At 57.3% G+C, this 20,312-nt stretch overlaps 5 protein-coding genes across 5 annotated transcripts; 1 reads left to right on the top strand and 4 right to left on the bottom strand.

The window, feature by feature from the left end:
• Positions 1 to 1,308: 1,308 nt before the first annotated feature.
• Positions 1,309 to 3,317, bottom strand: HDDC3 (HD domain containing 3). Its single transcript, XM_089539428.1, has 4 exons — positions 2,966 to 3,317; positions 2,810 to 2,865; positions 2,472 to 2,712; positions 1,309 to 1,981 (listed from the first exon to the last, which is right to left on the bottom strand). The coding sequence occupies exons 1-4, from the start codon at positions 3,120 to 3,122 to the stop codon at positions 1,851 to 1,853; spliced, it is 585 nt and encodes a 194-aa protein (XP_089395554.1). The 5' UTR covers positions 3,123 to 3,317; the 3' UTR covers positions 1,309 to 1,850.
• An 80-nt stretch (positions 3,318 to 3,397) lies between these two features.
• Positions 3,398 to 4,454, bottom strand: LOC149307537 (neugrin-like). The gene is made up of 3 exons (XM_089539431.1): positions 4,197 to 4,454; positions 3,981 to 4,085; positions 3,398 to 3,880 (listed from the first exon to the last, which is right to left on the bottom strand). The coding sequence occupies exons 1-3, from the start codon at positions 4,337 to 4,339 to the stop codon at positions 3,637 to 3,639; spliced, it is 492 nt and encodes a 163-aa protein (XP_089395557.1). The 5' UTR covers positions 4,340 to 4,454; the 3' UTR covers positions 3,398 to 3,636.
• A 565-nt stretch (positions 4,455 to 5,019) lies between these two features.
• On the bottom strand, positions 5,020 to 14,410 carry LOC149307536 (tubulin polyglutamylase TTLL13-like). The gene is made up of 15 exons (XM_089539417.1): positions 14,313 to 14,410; positions 13,179 to 13,514; positions 12,823 to 12,863; positions 12,529 to 12,647; positions 11,793 to 11,923; positions 11,385 to 11,541; positions 11,066 to 11,209; positions 10,653 to 10,738; positions 9,686 to 9,911; positions 8,519 to 8,703; positions 7,812 to 8,000; positions 7,468 to 7,657; positions 6,918 to 7,106; positions 5,940 to 6,303; positions 5,020 to 5,696 (listed from the first exon to the last, which is right to left on the bottom strand). Exons 2-15 carry the CDS (start codon positions 13,499 to 13,501, stop codon positions 5,455 to 5,457), a joined length of 2,586 nt encoding a protein of 861 aa, XP_089395543.1. The 5' UTR covers positions 13,502 to 13,514; positions 14,313 to 14,410; the 3' UTR covers positions 5,020 to 5,454.
• Positions 14,411 to 15,088: 678 nt separating this feature from the next.
• GDPGP1 (GDP-D-glucose phosphorylase 1) lies at positions 15,089 to 16,476 on the bottom strand. Its single transcript, XM_089539424.1, has one exon. The coding sequence runs from the start codon at positions 16,256 to 16,258 to the stop codon at positions 15,098 to 15,100; it is 1,161 nt and encodes a 386-aa protein (XP_089395550.1). The 5' UTR covers positions 16,259 to 16,476; the 3' UTR covers positions 15,089 to 15,097.
• A 149-nt stretch (positions 16,477 to 16,625) lies between these two features.
• CIB1 (calcium and integrin binding 1) lies at positions 16,626 to 19,839 on the top strand. The gene is made up of 7 exons (XM_089539430.1): positions 16,626 to 16,725; positions 16,817 to 16,851; positions 16,947 to 17,049; positions 17,282 to 17,435; positions 18,426 to 18,544; positions 18,644 to 18,732; positions 19,172 to 19,839. The coding sequence occupies exons 1-7, from the start codon at positions 16,675 to 16,677 to the stop codon at positions 19,191 to 19,193; spliced, it is 573 nt and encodes a 190-aa protein (XP_089395556.1). The 5' UTR covers positions 16,626 to 16,674; the 3' UTR covers positions 19,194 to 19,839.
• Positions 19,840 to 20,312: the final 473 nt, after the last annotated feature.

Below are 20,312 nucleotides of genomic sequence, written 5' to 3'. Positions count from 1 at the left end.
AAAACACACACGACACACATTTGGGCATTTAACTTCCCATCATCCTCACAAGGCACAGCATGGGGGGGGGGGGTTGGAGGACACTTCCCATCATCCCCAGACCATGCAGAGGTTGGGGGAGGTCTCCCTGCAGCCTATCTGCGCCTGTGGCCCCTCAAGCCCCTTTCTGGAAATTCCCAGAATCCTTGAGCCCTCCAGGGCCATGGGCATGTGGGTTGGTTGGGGGTGATGGGAATTGTAGTCTGAGGACTCTCGCTGGCTCTTGTGTGTGTGTGTGTGTATACAACACAACAACAAAGTTATAAAACACGCACACTCTGCCTCTGCTCAGCCTCCTTCCCTTCATCTAGAAGAAGGGGATGAAGAAGAACTTGGGGCAGTCGAAGGGGAAGCGGACTGCATCCTGCGGAGGAAGGCTGGCCTCTCTCTCTTTCTCTCTACTTCCCTGCTGCACCTTCTTCTTCAGAGGAGCCTGGCCAATGAGCGACAGACGGACAGAGACGGGCTCCAGATGACCAGCTCCCAGGACTTCTCTTGAAAACCGGGCAGGGACATTCCCGAAGCCCCAAAACCGTGCAAGTCCCGGGGGAAAGGGGGACATGGCAACCCTACATGCAAACCTTCAGCCATCTTTATATATTCCCAAACCATGTCAAGAAAGAGGTCCTTTGCTCCAAATAAAGAACTCCTCAATTTCTATCCTGGAGGGGAAGGAACCCACAAGGGCTCAAGACCAGCTGCATCTGACCATCCCTCAGAGGACAGCCCTGTCTGGGCACCTCTCCTGCTGCAAACAGGGTGCTTTCCCCCCCTTTCGTATCTGCAGTTGTTCTCATAAGGAGGCATGAAGGAAGCAACTGGACAGCTGTTTGTCTGGCCTGAAGAAATAAAATACAGTCCGCCCTTGCCTTACATGGACTTGGCATGCGCTGCTTTGAGCATATGTGGTCCATAGGGCCTAGTCTGTTTTTTAACTTGTGTATACTGTGTGTGACTTTATATACAGTTTGTATTGTTTGGATTTTTAAAGAATTTTATAGGTTTTATCTGGGAATCGCTTGGGTCCCTCCGGGGAGGAGAGCGGGGGGATAAGATAAATAAATGGCATGCGCACCACCATAACGGCTAATGGGACTTCAGCATAAGCGGTTTTCTCCATATGAATTGGTGTGGGTGTCTGGAACAGATCCCGCACAGATGGGGAGGGTGGACTGTATTCTGACCTGAAAAGGTAGCTGGAGGGGCCTTGCTAAGCCACTGGGCCTTGGCCTAAGTGAGAGCGGGAAGCACAATGGCCAGCACAGCCAGTCACATACCACTCAGAGCTTTTATTAAGGTCCACTCTCATTACAGGCTGTTTTCATAACCTTATCCCCCATACAAATCCCCAAGAACCCTCTACTGCAGATGTGGTTTTTGAGCTGAGGAAAGTCCTGTTCCCCTTCTCAGCAGCAGAAGAAATGTCTGTGGCCATTCTCTGGGAGTATGCGCTATCGCAGAGGTCAGGAAGGGGAAGAGTCAGCAAAGCATTGGTGTTAGATAGAGCGCCCTCCGCCACAACACTCGCCTCGGGGGAAAGAGCGAGGGACACGTTGCAGGCTCTCCTCTTGCACACTCTCAGCTCTGCGCTTGCAAAACATGGAAACATCTTCAGCCAAGGCGACCTTCTTTTGGCAATCAAGCAGAACAGTCTTCATGCCAATTCAAACAAGGGGAACCATGGGGAGGGGTTGAGATGGAGGAGGGCGCTGAACAGTGGGAAAACTGAAGAGCCATGGGCCAGTTCTCTTCATCTCTGCTCCTTCATCTGGATGGTCCTTGTAAATTAGCAGGGCTGGCGCTCCGCAGCATCACTCATATATCCCACGTTCTCTGAAGAGCAGCCGCAGCTTCTCCTCCAGCGCTGGATTTGTCCCCTGCAAGCCCTTCACCACCTCTGAGGCCCAAAGGAAGTAATCCTGCACTCGCTGTTCAGACCAACCTATGCAAAGAGAGACTTTGAAGTCAGGGAGTGACAAGGACACACACACAAAAACATGGCAGCCACGGTTTTATGCCAGGCGTCCTATAGGTGCTACTTGGCCTCGCCAAAAAGAAAGAGGGCAAGATGCTAAGCCCAGCTCTGTTAGCAACCATCTAAGGGACGGAGTCCTTATTGTGCAGCTGGCCACTGGCTAAACTGACCCCAAGATCTCCCTTCTCAGGCTGCATCCACACTGGAGAAATAACCCAGTCTGGCACCGCTTTAACTCTTTCTGGCTCAAGACTATGGAATTCTGGGAGTTGGAGTAAGTTGTGGGGTCCAGAGCGGAGCTCTAAACTCCAACTCCCAGAATTCCATAGCCTTGAGCCAGAAAGAGTTAAAGCGGTGCCAAACTGGGCTATTTCCCCAGTGTGGCTGCAGCCTCTGCTTCCAGTTTCCTGCCCCTGTCAGGGGGAAATGTGTGCCAGGGACCCTGCCGCGTCCGGACCTTGGGGGGTGCAGCGGTTCAGGTCCCGCAGGTTGTAGAGCTTGTCGGCCAGCTTGACCAGCTTGGCGGCCCGGCTGCTGCCGGCGGCGCATTCGACCTGCAGGCGCTTGCGCTCCGTCCTTGGCAAGTCCTTGTCGTCGGTCACTTCCTCCACGATGCGCCTGACCTCCGGCCCAAAGCGGCCCTCGATCTCCGCGAAGGTGGTCGCTGTGTCCTCCACCGTGTCGTGCAGCAGAGCCGCCTGGAGGGAGGGAGGGAGAGAGCCGTCGGCAAGCCAGCTCCCTCCCAGGCTCCAGCTCAGGGGCCGCTTAGGGCTGCGAGGGCCCTCCATTTCTCACCTGCAGCACCGCCAGGTCCGTGATGCCGCCTTCCTGGACCAGGATCTGGGCCACTCCTGGAGGGAGGGAGACAGAGGCAGGGCTTCAGTGACAGAAGGGAGAAGCCAGCCAGCGGGGGAAGGAGGGAGGGCACTCTGCACGCGCCCAGAGGCTCACCGATGGGGTGATTGATGTAAGGGGTGCCCTCCGGGTCCTTCCGCCGCTGGGCCGAGTGCTTCCGGGCCGAGAAGTCGGCGGCGTCCAGCACCAGCCGCGCCGCCTCCGCCGCAGCGCTCTCGGCCGAGGAAGAAAGGCCCCCCCGCGCCCCGGCCATCCTCGCCTTCTCTACAGCATTGCACTCGCGCTGCTTCCGGGTACTCGCTTCCGCCGAGGGACAGGAAGTCCCGCCCCCGCCCCTTTCTTAAGCAGCGTCTTGTCGCCGCGCATGCGCAAGGGCCACAGAGCTGGGAAAAGAGCAGAGAGACGCGCTGGGAAGCGAAATGCGAGTCCCCTTTTCCGTTCTGCTCGGAGGCTCTCTTTGAGCTTAAATAAGTATCCCTCGGTTTAAGACCCAAAAAGCCTCGGCAGAGAAAAGCAGTGACGTCACGATTAAGGCCTCGGAAGAGCATCCTTTATTCTACAATGCCTTCATACTGTTTTGTCTGCGGCTGCATCCGCACTGGAGAGATAACCCGGTTTGGCACCGCTTTAAGAGTGGGAGTTGGAGTCTGTTGCGGGGCCTTCCTTCCACAGCAAACTCCAGCTCCAGAGTCCCAGAGCCTTGAGCCAGGAAAGCCTTAAAGCGGTGCCAAACCGGGTTGTTCCTCCCGTGTGTTTCCGCAGCGGATCTAGTTCTGCGAGGAGCCAGAGTCCGAGGCCGCAGGGAGGGCCGTGCCTCTTCCTCCGCTGAATCCGAGGCGCCTGGGGGGCTGGGCCCGTGCGGCGCTGGCGTCCTGCTTGGCGGCCCTCTCCGGGGAAGGCACGAAGCGGCTGCGGAGGACGCGGAGGGCGTCCTGGCGGGAGACGCCGAAGCCCCGGGCCAGGCGCCACAGCGGCCACTCTTCCGCGGAGGGCCCTTCCCGGCCCAGGAACCTGAGAGACAGAGAGAGAGAGAGAGAGAGAGAAGGAGCGCATTCCCAGCAGCCTCCGCCGACCCACCCGACCTCCTCCTCCTCCTCCTCGGCCTTCTTACCGCATCTGCTCCATGGCTTGGCGGCTCAGGGTCCGAGGCCGCTGCAGGGGAGCCCCGCACTCCGCTTCCATCGCCTTCTGGAGGCGCCTCCGGCTCCGCAGCGCCCTGCACCGAGACACACGGAGAGAGAGAGAGAGAGAGAGAGGCCCTCAGGGCAGGCCGGGCCCCTCGCCCTTCCCCTCCCCTCCGCTCCGCAAGGCCGGCCGGCCTGCCTACCTCTCCGGGTCCGGCTCCCGCGGGGACCCTCCGGACGCCAACCGGGCCCCGGCTTTCCGTAGCACCGGCCACCGCCAGGCGCCCGGAGACCACATCTCCCAGGAGGCCGCACTTCCGGTCCCGCCTCTTCCTCCTCCAGGCATTCACAGGCCCAGCGCCCCTGTCAGTCTGGCGGGAGGCCCCGGACGGAGGGCCAGGCAAGGCGAGTGGGGTCCTGGCTCAGGATGACGACTCCTGAATTACAGCCTGGAAGCGGCCACCCAAGGATCCCCGCCGAGGCTGGAGGCTGCTGGGTCTTCCGGGGCTGGAAGTGCCCTTTGCAGCCCCTCCTGCCTGCCTTCCCTCCCTCCCTCCCCAAACTCTGCCCAGACCTTTGTTTCCTGGCACCCTGCCTTTAAAACCAGTTCTGTTGGTGGAAAACAAGGCCTGGGTTTGCTGGCTGGGGCTGGGCAACGTGGCCCTGGGAAGCCCTTTAGCCCCTCGCCCTCGTTAAGGCCAGGAAGGGGCTTTCTCTCGCCAGGCCAGGCCTGAAGGGTTCACATCCGCTTCCACGCGGGGGGCTTCTCTGGACTTTTGCCGGTCAGTTTTAAACTGGGTGGTCAGGGGCCCCCACTGGGCTCCTGCGAGTCCTCCGGGCCAAAGAGGAGCCTTCCTACCAGCCTCCAGGGAAGAGCACTTCCATCTCACCAGCCTCCCTCCCGTCTGAGGACCACGGCCAAAGGCCAGCGCAGGAAACACAAGGCCTCTGGGCCCTTCCTCCGTCCACAGAAAAGCCCACCGCCTGTCCCTGGGAATCTGAGGGAGAGGCAGACTTCGGGGTGAATAGTGGTATAAAGCTTTAATAGAAAGTTGACTACAAAAGAAGCCCCTTCCCCACCTGTGGTCCTCCTCTGGCAGGATAAGGAGCATCCATGGCAGGGACGTTGGCACACAGAAAGGGCAGAGGGACAGTGGGCACAGGCAAATGGGTGCTGGCTGCTGCCTGGCAGGAGATGAGCTCATGCCCAAAAGGGGGAGATGGGCCATGGGGCCTAGAGCCATGGCAGCAGCAGAGCAGGGACTCGTGGCCCCTCTTGGCACAAGGAAGGAGCCCCCCTCAACTCCTTCCCCATCTCCCCCCTCCTTCGTCTGGCTTTCAGAGCCGCTGAGAACCCAAAGCAAGTCCCTTCCCTGGGGTGGGAAAAGGCCAAGGAAGCATTGGCAAGGATGGCACCTCATCAACTCTCCCCGCAGCCAACTCTGGGGGGGAGCGAGGGTGCTACCTGGGCTGGTGGAGGTGGAGTGTGGCCATATTGCTGGAGCGGTGGGGGCTGACGCGGCGGATGAGGGGGGCTGACGCAGAGTTGATGGCCAGTCCATGCACCTCACTACGGGTGAGGGGGCCGGGCGCAGAGGGGAAGGGGAAGCTGCCACACATGCTGCCGGATGCCTTCCCGACACGAGAGAGGCAACTCAAGGAGCCAGAGCTCATGTACAGGGGCCTCCTGTTGACAGGACTGCCTGGAAGAGAAGAAGAGGAGGCCATGAGGATAGCAGGGCCCAAGCTCCTGCAGTGGACGCTGGAGCCTGCGGAGAATCTCTGGTCGTGGCAGGCAAGGGGAGGGGGCTGGCTTCTGTCTGTGCCCCTCCAGGGCTGAGCAACCTTGCCAGGACTCTCCCCTCCCCAGACCCCGCTCTGACCATCAGGGTGCCCAGGCCAGAGAGCAGCCCACCTTACCCAACTCTCAACTGCCATATACTCACTGGCATCCATCTTGTTCTTGGCGCTGCCAAATCGCCGCCCTCTGGCCTTCAGCATCTGAGCTACTGTGTAGGGCTGGCTCACCATGGCAGTGCCCAGCCAGCTCATGTTCCTGGGGGGCTGCATGTGAAGATGTGGCTTGAACGGCAGCACAACCGTGTCCTCGTGGGAGGTGCCCAGGCCCGACAGGGCGCCCAAGATGGTGGGGATGAAGCCTTGGTTGCCCAGCAAGTGGATGCGTGTGGAGGGTTGCGGTGTGGCCTGTTGCCCAAGTTCAGAGATGGAGCTCCCTAGGAGAGGGACGGGGACGAGGGTCATCACATTCTGGGATCCTCGGCTATTCAAGATGTCCTGGATGAGTTGGGGCTTGAGGAGAAAACAGCAGGTTGAGGGCAGGAAAAGGCTCCCCCCCAAACTACCCTGGCAGACGGGCTCCGAGAGGTCCACCTGCCCTCCAGCCATTGCCTCTCTGCAAGGACTCCCTGGCTGCTCTCCCTGGAACACACAACACACACACAACCCTCTCACAGCAAGAGCCCATGGGCTCCCTGGGCCCATTTCCCAGGCTCTGCAAAGTGTGTGTTCCAGGGTTCTTCACCTAAAAGGGGGGTGTCCCCCAACCAAGGAGAGGGCTGTGTTCCCTAAACAGTGTTCATGTTCCACTATTGGCCCTGGAGCGTTAGGCACCCAGATTACTGCTTGAGAGGGAGAAGCAGCCATGGTGGGATTTGACCTGCAAATACTCTCCACCTCAACATTAGGAGGAACCTTTTGACAGTAAGGGCTGTTCGACAGCGGAGCACACTCTTCCCTCGGAGTGCAGTGGAGCCTCCTTCCTAAGAGGTCTTTAAACAGAGGCTGGAGGGCCATCTTTCAATGGGGATGCTTTGATTTAGATTTCCTGCATGGCAGAATGGGGTTGGATTGGATGGCCCCTGTGGTCTCTTCCAACTCTACGATTCTATGATTCTATACCCCACCTGGCTTTCGGAGATGTTGATGTGGGTCCTCTGGATCTCTGTGGACTTTGGCAGCAGGCGGCTCAGCTGGTCCACGATGCCCAGCCCTCGGATGAGTGTCTCCCGTCTCAGAAGGGCTTTGACCCTCTCTACCTCTTCTTCTTCCACAATGTCCTGAGGGGTCATGCTGTCATATGTGAAGGAAGACACCTGATGGGGAGGGATGGGAGAGAAGTGGGATGGAGGTCAAGTGCTGGGAGAGGAGCGTCTTCCAACCCTCAAGAGTGGGCTCTGCCTCCCGGCCCCATTTCACGTTCACAGAGACCTTCAGCCTGTTCCTGGCAGAGGAAGGTGGTCCTAGGCTCTCCCAAGACACCCCCCCCTCGAAACCAGGGCAGACAAGCACATGCTGCAGGGGCCAGATGAGGTAACTGAAGAACTGTAGGAAGTAGCCCTTAGGTTTCAATCAACAGAAGTGTCTTTTAGGGCAGAAGCAAAGGTGGCTTAGGGTGGTGCTGGGCCCCAAAGCCCAACTGGAGAGGGGTGGGGGTACAGGAGGGTAAGAACGCACCGGCACTTTTGGGCTCCAGGTCCTGCTGTGGCTGTATGTGATGCGGGTGAGGGTGGGCTTTGCCTTGCCCTTCTCCTGGGCCTTCTCCCCAGCTGATTCTCCCTGCAGATTCTCCTTCACCTCCTTCTTCTTCTTCCCAGCTGTGTTCTCCCGCTGCTCCTGCTTTTGGCGGATCTCCTCCAGCTGCTGCCTGGCAGAGGAAGAGGAGGAGTTGCTGTGCCTGGAAGAGGTGTCCCAGGGCTCCCCAGACCCAGAAGGGCATGAAGACAGGGAAGCGATGAGGGGACCCACCCTCTGTGGTGAGAAAGCAGTTTGCCTGGCCCTCTCGCTTCTAGAGTTGGTACCTGGCACACTCTTCCCTGGCCTTGGAGGCAACCGTCTCTTGGAAGAGGGATCCGCTGTGCTTGAAGAAGGATGCGTACTTTTCAGTATCGTGGGAGGGGAAGATGCGCCGGTAGCCACCCAGGTGGCTGTTCTCATACTTCTCTGCTTGCACCAGCCAGGCGGCCTGGCTGCTCTCCATCTGCTCCCGCCTGCAAAGCAAGAGAGGTCCAGTGAGGAACCAGCAGGGAGGAAATCCCAAAGGCTCTGATGGGGATGGAGAGGGAGATCTGGGGGCACAGCCCCACCCACACCTCTTCTGATTTTCCTGGGGACAGCCGCTGCCCTCCATTACAGCACCTCAAACGGATTTGGTGCAGTAAGCCAAAAGTCTGTGCAACCTGGCCTCATGCCACACACATGCCATTTAACCCTGCCAGAGGGGAAAAGAAGGTTTAGGGGAAGACTTATTTTCTGCTCACTGTCTCTTCTCTCTTGTGGTGCATGGAGAGGAAAAATGCCACTAATGCAATAAGGGAGAAGTTGAGACCTTGGGTCAGGGGAGGGGGCCCCTGAAGGATAAAGTTTCCAGCAGCAGAAGGCAGCCCCAAGGCTCAGTGAGGCGCTTCCTGGGGCCACAGACATGCTGAACCCAAGAGACTGGGGCACTTGCCAGTGGCTGCAGTTCCTGACCAAGTGCCCCCTCTCCTTCCCAGTGTCCTGGGGGTACCTGGTCTCCCGAGGGGTCTGGTGGGTCTGGAGAAGGCGCTCCTTCACCCGCCTCTTGTCTTCCTCCAGCACCTTCTTTTTGTCACAGGCACGTAGGTTGATGAGATTGATGGCGTCACACAGCAGGGCATCCTTCACTTCACGGTCCAGCCGGGAGTCCGTGGTGAAGCTCGGGGAGTGGTTGACCTGAGGGGACAAGGACACCTCAGTCCAGCAGGGACCTTCCTGCAAAGGGAAGGAATGCTTCTTGGTGACCCTTTGAGCAGAAGGCTTCTTCACCTGTAGGAGACTAAATGAAATCTGGTCTGAGTTGAACATTGTTTTTAAAAATACAGTAAGACTAACAACTCGGTAGTAGAAATGAGACACTGAATAGTTAGACTCAAAGTGGGTGCCCCAAGCCGGGGGGAGGTATGTCTTTCCCACAGGCTTTTAAGTGGCCAAACTCACAAAATGTGTGTTTGGGATCTTAGCAAGTGACAAAAAGAGAGAAGGGTGGTGTTGGTGGTTGTGGGGGGTATTGAAATCTGCAAACCATCTGGGTTGACCATACTGACTAAGATTGGCTAGTATCCCGAGCCAGTATAAAGTGACTGCTTGCAGGAAAACAGATAGCCTTCCAGCTCATCCTGTCCTATCCTTGACTTCCAAAATCCTTGAAGGGACCATTCCTGCTTCTTCCCAGATTCAAAGACATGGACCAGGGTGTTTTTACTAAAGGAGAGAACAACTGCAGCAAGTCTGCCCCAGGACCCTCCAGGGTTGAATGGACTGCCGAAAATGCCCTGAACCAAAGTAGAAATCAACAAAGGTCCAACTGGTTCTAGGATGCTAGAATGTAGGCTGGTTCTATAACCTATCTAAAAATTCAGTAGTCACTCCAGGGAGCTTCTAAAAGAGACAATTCACATTTTAATTATTATTTTTTAAAGATCAAGTTCTACAAAAACATTATTTGGGAACACACTATGCTCAGCCCCACGCTAAAGGCAAGATGGGGAGTCTGGGGAAAAGTCCCAGGGTCCAGAAGGGAAGCAATGCCTGATGGGATGTCTGATGGTGCATCTTCTGGAACCTGCTTCTTCCTCGGTGGCTGCTAGTGGGGATCCCGCTTCAGACAGAGCACAGAAGGAAGGAAGGAAGAAAGAGACTGAGCAATCCCACTTGCCTCCAAGAGCCAAGGTTTGAGCTTCCTGTCGAGAAGGATGTCAAATCCCAGGATCTCAAAGCAGGCACAGCCAGAGATATGGTTGGGGAAGCAGGTGCGATAGTTATGCTTCAGCACTGGGTGAGCAGCAATGAGGGTCTTGATGATGATGTCCTCAATGTCCCGCCACAGCTCTGCAGTATCATAGCTGTGCTCCCGCATCCAGGCATTCAGGGTGGACAGTTTCCTGTTGGGCCAGACAAGGGAGAAGAGGAGGGTTGGCTGGGGTGATGGCAAGGCCTTGAAGAAAGGGCAAAGGACAGCCTTCCCCCATGAGCCTGGTGGAAAGCAGGAGAGCCAACACGGCCCATTCCACAACGGGGGTTCCATTTCAAGCAGGAACCCTTGGGATTCAAGCAGCAATTTCCAAATTGTACTCTCCATAGGATTCCAATTCCCATCACCCCAGCTGGCAAAACCAATAGTGAGGAATGCTGGGAGTTGCAGGCCAAACAACACCAGTAGGACCTCGGTTTGCTCAGCCCTCAGGGAAAGACTCAGTCCCCCTCAAAGTCCCCCACTCCTTCAGACACAAAGTAGCGTGACATGATCGATGTGCAAAGAGAAAGAGAGAGGAAGCTGAGTCCCTGGTCTTATTGTCCATCTCTCTCTTTAGCTGAGGGGATACTGGGAGGGACCTTCTGCACATGAAACCTACACTCTGCCACTGAGTGCTGCTCTTACTCCCTCCAAGAGCAACCCTGCATGTGTCCAAGATGTTCCTTCACAAGGCTTTCAATCATTCAAAGGGAGCACATACGTAAAAAACAAGCTCATTTTACTGGGTGATTCAGTGATCCTGGCCAAGTCCTTGCCTTAGCCAGCCAGTGGCCAAGCCTGTGTCCCAGAACCCCTGTTAAGTGACTGCAGATGCCCCCATGCAGAAGGCAGAGCTCTGCTCTGGGGCAGGGTGGGTTGGTGAAAATACCTCTTGCTTCCTGTGTTGTCATCACGCACAAAGTTCTCATTGTGCTTATTGATGGCATAGTTGGTCAGGTGCATGCAGATGTCTTCCTGGGTGAGAGAAAGCAGGGTCACTTCCCACCGACCCAGCGAATCCCTCCCTCCCTCCCTCCCTCTCAGCTGCACTGTGAATATTCAAGAGGATGCTTGAATATGCAAGGACCCTGAGGACCCTGAGCCAGTATCTCTCAAGTCCAAGCCTTTCCCAGCCCCAGGTTTGCAGTGTCCAGGAGGGAACCTGAGCTGACTGTTCACAGGCAAAACACAGGCACTCTGCCCACCTGGCAGCAAGATTCCCAGAAGTCCCGTCAGGCAACTAGGAGGAGAGTATTATCCTATAAAGCATATACCAGTTCCTGGCAAACGTCCCTTCTTTACCAGGTTGCTGCTGCTGGGCTCGATGTACCTCATGGTCGCAAAGCGGGCCAGCCCCTCCTCATAGATAAAGATCCTCAGTGGGTCGCAGGAAGTGACCAGAACATAGATGCGCATATCGAACTTAAAGCCGTCAATGAGGAAGGGCTGCAAGAACATGGGCAGAGTGAGCCAGCCATGCAAGGGGTGGCTGGCTCAGGAGTTTGGCCCTGAACCTTCACAGCTCAGGCTGAGCTTTCATCAGCTCAAGACATTGCTGCAGTTGGAGATTAAGATGGAACAAGGGGAGGTTTCCCTCGTCCTTCATCTTTACCAGTCCTACCTTGGCGATGTACTGCTGACAGATCATGTGCTCGCCATGCTTGATCTCCTTCGGATTGCGTGTAATGAAGATGCCTCGTCCTTGGCAGCCGCTGTCTGGCTTGCAGATGTACGTTCTGTTTTTCCGCATGCGCCCATAGGCTTGGAAATCCCCATAGCTGTGCAGGGAGTGGAGAGTGGTCGGTGGGCAAATGCGCCACATGCCCTCTCCCCTCACCCTCTGTTGCCCAGTGTCTCTTCTTCATGGCAACTGATCTGAAATTAGTGGAAAGAGGAGTCCCTGGCCAATGTCAGGAGTCCATGGTCTGTCCCACCCATCACCACTGCCTGGGCCAATTCCCTGAAGAGGGGCCAGTTGTCTGCTTTCAGGGTACCCCACCAGGGCTCCAAAGCTGCTCCCCGCACTCACTCTGCCGGCAAGCACCAGGTGCGGGGGAAGATGCTGTACTCCTTGGGGAAGAGCTTGAGCATGCGGTTGAGGTTGCGGGCAAGCAGGTCCTTGCGGCAGATCTCCGCCATGCCTGGGAAATGGTTGATTTTCTGGGAAAATGGAAGAGCAAGATGAGATGTCTGTGTTGTTGAAAGTATTCATCCAGAGGCAAGAACAGCTAGCCTGAGCCCTGTGATCCCTGGATCAGTGCAAAGCAGCAGACATCTGGAGGCAGTGCTACTTGGCAGAGGGCAACGCTAGAGCTGGCTTACCAGCACTGCCTCTGATCAGTGCCAGTAGTTTCCTTTAAACTGTTTCTGACTTATGATTACCTTGAGGTGAACACTTGGCTTTTTTGGCAATATTTCTTCAGAGGGGTTTTGCCACCACTGCCTTCCTCTGAGGCTGAGAGACTGTGACTTGCCCAAGGTCACCCAGTTGGCTCCCATGGCTAAGCGGGGAACTGAACCTTGGTCTCCAGAATCAAACCATTACAGCACACGGCTCTTACAGCCTCGGGGGACTCTCCTTATAAAAAGGGACAGTTGTCACTGAAATGTAGGAATTGTTTGAAGTGGCAAAGTGCTGCTGAGTGCCTTCACAGAAAAACCAGAGGAGGGAACTGTGGAATTTTGCTGGCTTCCAGAAATTGCCTGGTGTCATCCTGCCTTTCTCCCCAGCTTCAGCTCCCTCTCCCCACTTCCACTGGAGGTACCTGAAACCTTTTCATTTCCATGACACGCTCCAGGGAGACTGAGCAATCGGTCCAGTAAACTGTCCACTCCTCCTCCTCCCCAACTTCTTTGAGGCCACACCGCCGAGCAGCACGCCTGACTGCAGCAAAAGAAGGAGGCCCATGGATGGGTCTCAGAGGAGCTCCAATATGGCCAGTGGACACAGATATTCTCCCAGAGGGACCAGGAGCACCCCAGAACCTCCCCTGGCCCCCAGGCCCTGGCCTATGTTCTCCAGCTACAGGAGGAAGGCCCTGGGAGCAACCCTAACTTACCACTCTCATATTTGCAGCTGGCCAGGTTGATAGAGAGCAGCCTGCAATCAAGATGAAAGAAAGGTTGAGGAGAGGTACCTGTGCCCAGAAGGTGGAGGCTCCTGGGTGGAAAATGGGGCCAACCAAGAGACCTGAGTGGTCTTGGGACCAGATCAATGGCGGGGGTGGGATGGGGGGAAGGGCAGAGTCTTGGGTTTTGGGGAGGTCACTTCCCTGAGTCCCTCAGCCCAGCGGGGTCAGTGGCCAAGCGTTTGGTCAGAGTGGATCCTGACGGGTGAAGCATGCTTTTGCATGCCCACATGGAAAGGCACCTCTCAATGTGGGCGCTGTGGCCAAAGCTTGGAAAGGTGACACACCTGTGTTTCTTCTTCTTGTTCCGCCTTGTCTCTTCCGTCTCGCACTCTTCTGCCGTTTGTTCCTCCAGATCTATCAGGAGGCGCTCTGGCTGGCCACCCTTTGCGCCCGCTTGCCCCTGGCCTTTGTGTCTTTGGCCCAGGGCCTCTGCCTTGCCCTGAGAGTTGTTCTGCTGAGATGCTTTCTTTTCTGCCTCTAGATTCTTAAGGCACATGTTTGCAGACTCATCCGACAGAGCCCCTCCTTCCTCCTCCTCCTCCTCGTCATCTTCGTCTTCGTCTGTCTCGTTCTCAGACTCACTGCTTGCGTCTCCGTTGATCTTCATCCTCTCAGGCGCTCTTGCGAAGAGCAAAGGGAAGAAAGAAGGGGTCAGCCACAGACCAACAAAACCGTGCTAAGTAACTAGGGTCATCTGAAGAAGCCCATGGAGCTTCATAAAGCTTCTTCAAATGCACAGGTATATTGCGCATTTCAGTTGCCTGATGAAGGCATCACTGATGGGTTTTCGTGTGCTCTGTGTTCTTCAGCCTCCTGAGCCACCTGTGCTCCCTGTGAGGAGGCAGCATCTGCCCAAAGGGCCATGGGGCTGCAGTGACCAGGGATGATGGGCCCGTCCTGAGGCTGGCGGGACCCCTTCCCCTTGGCACACCAGCCACCTCTTCCCACCTCACGGGAGATGCTTCTGGTCGCTGTGTGCCTTCTGACTTGATGCCTGGATTGGGAGTTCCTGCATGGCAGAATGGGGTTGGACTGGGCGGCCATGTGGACTCTTCCTGTCATGGCGTTTGTTCAGAGGAAGCTTGCTATCGCCTTCCCCTGAGGCTGAGAGAGTGTGACTGGCACAAGGCCGCTGGGGCTGCGTCCACACTGGAGAAATAACCCGGTTTGCCACCGCTTTGTCTGGCTCAAGGCTATGGAATTCTGGGAGTTGGAGCTCTGGATCTCACAGCATACTCCAGCTCCCAGAATTCCATAGCCTTGAGACAGAAAAGAGTTAAAGCGGTGCCAAACCGGGTTATTTCTCCAATGTGGACGCAGCCCCAGTGGGTTTCATGGCTGTGAGGCCAGGGAAGGGAAGGGAGTGGCCCTCAGCCAGGTGCTCCCAGAACCCCCCGCGCCGCGCGCCCCTGGCTCACCGGGCCCGAGGCTTCCCCGCGCCGCCTGGGCCTCCTCGGCCTCCCGCGCCGGGCCCGACGCCGTCACCATGCCGACGACGGAGGCCCCGCCCCTCGAGGGCATCACCCAACGGACGGAGCCACGCCTTCCGCCCGCGCGCACGTCGAACGCGTCATCGGCGCGCGACCAGCCCTTGTGACGCGGCGGGCCTTTCCAGCTGAAGTGGCTCCTTCCGGGCGGGGAGCGGAAGTGACGTCGGCGGAAGTTGATCTTGGAAATGCTCCCGTTTCTTGGCCAGAGAGTGCGACTGGCTCAGCAAAGGGAGCGCGCTTTCCAATCAATTAATGTTTATTGATACCTTTGAAAAGTTGAAATAAAAACCCAACACACAGAGACTCAAACTATGGCAGCGGATTCGAACCCTGCTCTCCAGATCCCTAGTCCAAGGCTGGCCCTCCAACCCTGGCCCTGCTCTGCTGCTTCTCAGGCCTCGCTCCCCTCCTCAGAGAAGGAGCAGCCGGCCAGGATCCAGCTCAATCTGTGCTTGATTGACCAGCCCTTCCTCCTCCTTTTTGTGTCTGAGTGTGATCCGATCACTCGCAACTTATGGTGGCCCTAAGGAGAACCTATTGGGGGGCTTCTTGGCAAGCGTCTCCAGAGAGGGTTTGCCATTGCCCTCCTCTGAAGCTGAGGGAGTGGGGCTCGGTGGGTTTGCGTGGTCTCCAGAGTCCTAACCCAATGCTCCTTTCAAAGGGAGCGGCAGCAGAGAGACATGATGGGGACTCGCGCAAGGCAGGCTCCGCAGCTACTGCTCCCTGAGGAGAGCCACCAGCTCAGTCTGGAGCTGGGCAAACTCAGCGCCTGAGAGGAGATGCCTCTGGACTGTCTGGATGGCTGAGGCCTCTGTCAGGCCCTCAAAGTCCTGGGCGGTTTTGATGGGCAGGTGCCCTGCCAGTTCGCAGAGCGCCACGTTAAATGCAGACTTGTCTTTGGCTCCGAAGCAGGCTCTTCTCGGCCAGACGACGACCCGGATCCCTGGCCTGGCTCGAGCGTGAATGGGTCCCTCGGGAGCAGCGCCGCGGGTGACAAACAGGTTGTGGGCAACCTCCTTCTTCACCAGGTAGTCGGTGACCCGGGCAACTTGGCCCGCCAGGCGCTCTACCTGCCGGCCCTCTTTGCTGTAGAACAGGAAGCCGGGGGCCGGGAAGTTGTCCTGCAGCAGGAAGAGGCCGGATTCAGGCAGCAGTGGCTTGCAAGGGGCAGATTCGACCAGCAGCTCCCAGTTCAGGTAGTAGCCATGCAGGTGCAAATGGTTGACGGAGGCAAAAGCCCCGAGGCTGTTGAAGCCCACGCGGAAGCCAGGATGGGCGCTGAGCAGGACAGCCTCCAGGCCGAAGCGCAGGGCCTCCGGGGTGAGGATCTGGGGCAACGCCAAGGCGGGATCGGGGAGGAGGAGCACGTGCCCAAACTCCAGGGGGCTGACGTTGATCACCACCAGGACCCTGCGACCCGGGGCCCCCGGGCGGCAGCCCCTGGCCAGGCAGAAGAGCACCTCCTCCTGCCGGATCTTGGTGAAGTTGAACTGCTGGGGGTCGAAGCTCTGCCGGACGCTCTGGATCTCCTGGGGGGCCCTCCTCTCCAGCCCCCGCTCCACGTTCAGCTGGGCCACAAATCCCACGGGCCCCGCCAGGACCCGGGTCCGCAGTTCCCGAAGGGGGTACCGGAAGAGCCCCCGCTCCAGCCGGTCCCTCCAGCTCCGCTGCAGGAGGCGGTCAAAGGGGGACGGGCCCCAGCCGGCCGGACTGCGGAGGAGCCCATTGCGGACGGAGGGCCACTCCACCCCCGGGAGCACCAGGTCCTCCACCTGGTAGGCAAAGTCCTCTGTGGCGGGCGGCCCTGGCCCTTCTTGGGGCGATGGGGGTCCCTCTGGCTCCTGGAGGGTGGGGGTCAGCCCCCCTGCAGCCATGATGGAGCCCTGGAAGAGGAAGAGGTGGTCAGAGGTCCTCACCTGCTGGCAAGGGGTCACTTGGGCAGCAGCAGCTCGGATGGCTCCTGCCCTTCCATGGCCCCTGCCTGCACGCTTCCCTGGGGGCTTCTCTGGGAGTCTTGGGGGCCAAGTGGCCCTCTTGGCTGAGGCTCCCCTCCTCGCCTCTGAATTCTCAGCCACGAAGCCCGGGGGTCACGGAGGCTCAGGACAGTTGATGCCGATGCCAGTTCCTGCTCAGAGCAGGAGGGAAGCCTGGCTGCCTGGCCCCTCCCTGCTCCTGCTCTTCCTCCTCTGGTCCTTTAAGGGGCGGGGCTGCGTTGCCAGGGGAGCGGTTGCCTGGCGCCGGCGATGACGTAGCAGGGCGAGCGGAAGTGTCCCTGTGGCTGGAGGTGGCCATGGGGGCCTCGGGCAGCCGGCTCCCGCGGGACCTTCTGGGCGAGTACCAGGCAAGGCAGGCGGCTGGCCAGGCGGGGCCTGGGGCCAAGGCAATGGCGATGGGGCACTGACCCTTCTTCCCCTTCCTCCCTTTTCCCGCAGGAGCTGACCTTCCTGACCAAGCAGGAGATCCTGCTGTGAGTAGAGCCCCAGCGCAGGCAGAGCAGCCCCTTCCCAGGGAAGCAGGCAGGCAGATGGGCCCCCGCTCACTGCCTTCCTTCCTTCTTTCCAGGGCCCACCGTCGCTTCTGCGAGCTGCTCCCCCGGGAGGAGCGGGAGCAGGCCTTCGCCAGCCGGGTGCCCAAGAGCAAGGTGCTGGCGCTGCCGGAGCTCAGGGTAGGCCTCCTCTTCCTCCTGCCCCCGGCCAGGACCCTCCCTTGGGCCCCGCCACTTGGACTTGGAGCCCCGGGAGGTGTAGTTTGCTGAGGGGCCCAGGGCGTTCCTGCAGAGGACCCCAACTCAGGGCTCCCTGGCCTTAGAAGCGGCCCCTGCCTCTCTCTGCCCCGGGGGGGGGGGGGTCAGGGGTCAGCCGTGGGGCCGTTTGGACCGACCCCTTTCTCTCCCGCAGGCCAACCCCTTCCGGCACCGGATCTGCCGCGTCTTCTCCACCGCGGAGGACGGCGAGGGCGCCATGTCCTTCGAGGATTTCCTGGACATGCTGAGCGCCTTCAGTGACGCGGCGACGCTGGAGGTCAAGGCGCACTACGCCTTCCGCATCTTTGGTGAGTCCTGGCTGAGGCTCTGGCTAAGGCTTGGTGGATCAAGGGAGGGCCCTGGATGTGGTTTAGCTTATTTCGGTAAGGCTTTTGACAAGCAGCATCGCCGTAAGGAGAGAGGCTGCAAGGAGGCCCTCATGGACCTGGCTAAAGCTTCCTTCATTTTGGCTGGTGGTGAGGCATGATGGCAATGGTAGTTTGTCAGAACCTGGAGGGACGTAGGTTCCTCGCCCCTGCTTTAGATCCTTTGGTGCATGGCCCTGGGTTTTACCCTCGACTTATCCATGGGTCACATCAAAGTCCATAAAACCCGCCCTTGACTTATCCATGAGTTCGACTTCTAGTGGAGTATATGCAGGTAAGCAAGTGGAGGAAACTCTCTCTGTGTTTGTCTGCTGGATGAAACTGAAAGTAGGCTTAAGAGGAGGACCGGCCTTGCGCACTCCTCACCTTTGCACCTTGAGCTCCTTGTGCAGGTGAACATTAACCAGAGAAGACCCACCTTGCTTCCTTCCAGACAACAAGTGCTCTGTTCCCCACCTCCACTGGGAAGAGCAGGGAAACGTATAGCACCTTTCAAAAAGACCCCAAACCCACCCAGGACCTAGCGATGGGGAAAGGTGTGTGACAGTACAGACATGAAGGAATCATAGAATGGTAGAGTTGGAAGAGACCACAAGGGCCCTGATCCAGTCCAACCCCATTCTTCTGCCATGCAGGAAATCTCAGTCAAAGCATCCCTATTGATAGTTGGCCATCCAGCCTCTGTTTAAAGACCTCTGAGGAAGGAGACTCCACCACACTCCAAGGCTGTTTGTTCCACTGTTGAACAGCCCTTACTGTCAGGATGTTCCTCCTAGTGTTGAGCTGGAATCTCTTTTCCTGGAGCTTGCATTGCTTCTGCCCCTCGACTGCAGCTGAGACCCCATTGCACTGTTGGCCCCCTTGCGCCTCCTCCCCATTAATGGTGGGTTCCCTTCCTGCCGCTCTCCACAGATTTTGATGATGACGGGACTCTAGACAAGAAGGATTTGGAGCACCTGGTCAACTGCCTGACGGGGGAAGGAGAGGACAGTCGCCTGAGCCCCATGGAAATGGAGCAGCTCATCCAGAACGTGAGTGCGGGCAGAGCGGGAATCCCCTCACGTTGGCCCTGGGGCTCGGAAGCATGGCCCCGGTTCTTTCCCCTTCTGAGACCTTGTCATTTCCCACAGATCTTAGAGGAGTCCGACATAGACAAAGACGGGACCATCAACATCTCTGAGTTCCAGCACATCATTTCCAGGTCCCCAGACTTCACTAGGTACACCTGGGCCCTTTTCTAGGTTTCACCCTGGGTTGGATGTAGCTGATTGATTGCTCTCCCATTTTGGGTATGTCATTTGAGCAGGGCATGTTCTTAAAGGGTCCCTTCCAGCATTGACACACACCCCACTACAGCTCTTGCTAACATTTTCCAATACTGTTCTTAGAAACATTGAATCTTAGAGCTGGAAGGGGCCCTAAGGGCCACCTAGTCCAGTCCTTTAGTGTCATGCAGGAAGACACAACTGCAGCACTCCAAAAGATGGCCATCTATGCTTTTTTAAAAGACATCCAAATTGGGAGAGTCCACCACCCTCTGAAGCAGTCAGTTCATGTGCTGAACAGCTCTTATAGCCAAATTGTTCTTCCTGATGTTCAGATAAAATCTCTTTATCATTTGAACCCACTGGTATGTCTTCTGCTCTTCTCACCTCCAGTTCCTTCAAAATTGTACTCTGATTCTTCACCACAACCACCACTGCCTCCTGGAAGATGCTGTGGCACCCCGGCCAGATGACCAACTTCTGTCTTTCTAGACAGCATTAATAACTAGCGTTACCTTGAGGAGAACCAGTGTTATGCGTGCCCAGCATGAGCCTGGGCATTGGGCAGCCTGTGCCAGCCAAGCTCTGCACAGCCAGGATCTTATACTGTGGCCTTCAATGTTCTTTCCACCCCGATACTGTGAAGAAGGAGAGAAGCAAGGGATGCTGGGGGGGGGGGCTATAATTTTAAACTTCCTCTACCTTCACAGCAGATTAGCTGCCCCTTGCCCCCCCCCCCCCGAAATTGGGGATTGGTCTGAGCACTTTAGTCCTTTGCTGTGGGAAGCTGAATTGCAAGATGGGCTTTTTCCCTGCCGCTCTGGGAGCCAGCCAGGGGAAGCGTCAAGTGGGTCTGTACTTTTGCAGGAGGCAACTCTGCCTTTGCAGATCTGCAGGAGCCTGGGCTACTTCTGTGGCTGGGCAGGAATAAACAGGGGTGACTGGGCTGTGGTGTCTGTGCTGCTGCTACTTCTTAATGCCTTAATCGTGAAATTTCTTTTTACACAATCTTGCCTACACTTTCTACATCTGTCCTAATAAAGTTCAGAAGCTGGACATTGCCCACTGTTGTGTTGTGCTTCTCTCTGTGGAACAACACTGCCTTGCCTGGCCCAACTGCTGGCAATGGAGCGAAGACAGTGCATGCATGTGTTTGTCCTCTTGTGATAAGGAGCAGGGCTGGTCTGAGCTGTTTCCATTGCCCGAGGCAAAGGAAAGGCAGCATCCACGCCTCCCCAACCCAGGGTCAGCAGGTGGCACTTCCTCAAACGCAGGCAAACCCTTGTTACCACACCTGAGGCAGGCTGGGCGGCTCATGCCATTTTGGCCTCCGGGAGAGTGCCTCCTTCTCCCTGGTTGCAGCAGGGCTGGCCACAACAGAGGCTGCTCCATGGAACCACAGCAGAGAGGAGAATTAGCCACAAACTGAGCATAGCCCCTCGCCACTCTGCCAGGCTAATTCCAGCCCCCTGTTTTCAGCAGCCCCATGGAGAATGTCCTCCAAGCACCTTTTTTGTAGATCAGCACAGAGGAA

The sequence above is a fragment of the Sceloporus occidentalis genome, unplaced genomic scaffold (assembly GCF_023333645.1).
Source record: "Sceloporus occidentalis isolate IW3139 unplaced genomic scaffold, rSceOcc1.0.p SCAF_9, whole genome shotgun sequence".
In the NCBI taxonomy this organism is placed as follows: domain Eukaryota; kingdom Metazoa; phylum Chordata; class Lepidosauria; order Squamata; family Phrynosomatidae; genus Sceloporus; species Sceloporus occidentalis.
The sequence above is the reverse complement of the archived record's forward strand: the minus strand, read 5'-3'. Positions and strand labels throughout refer to the sequence as shown.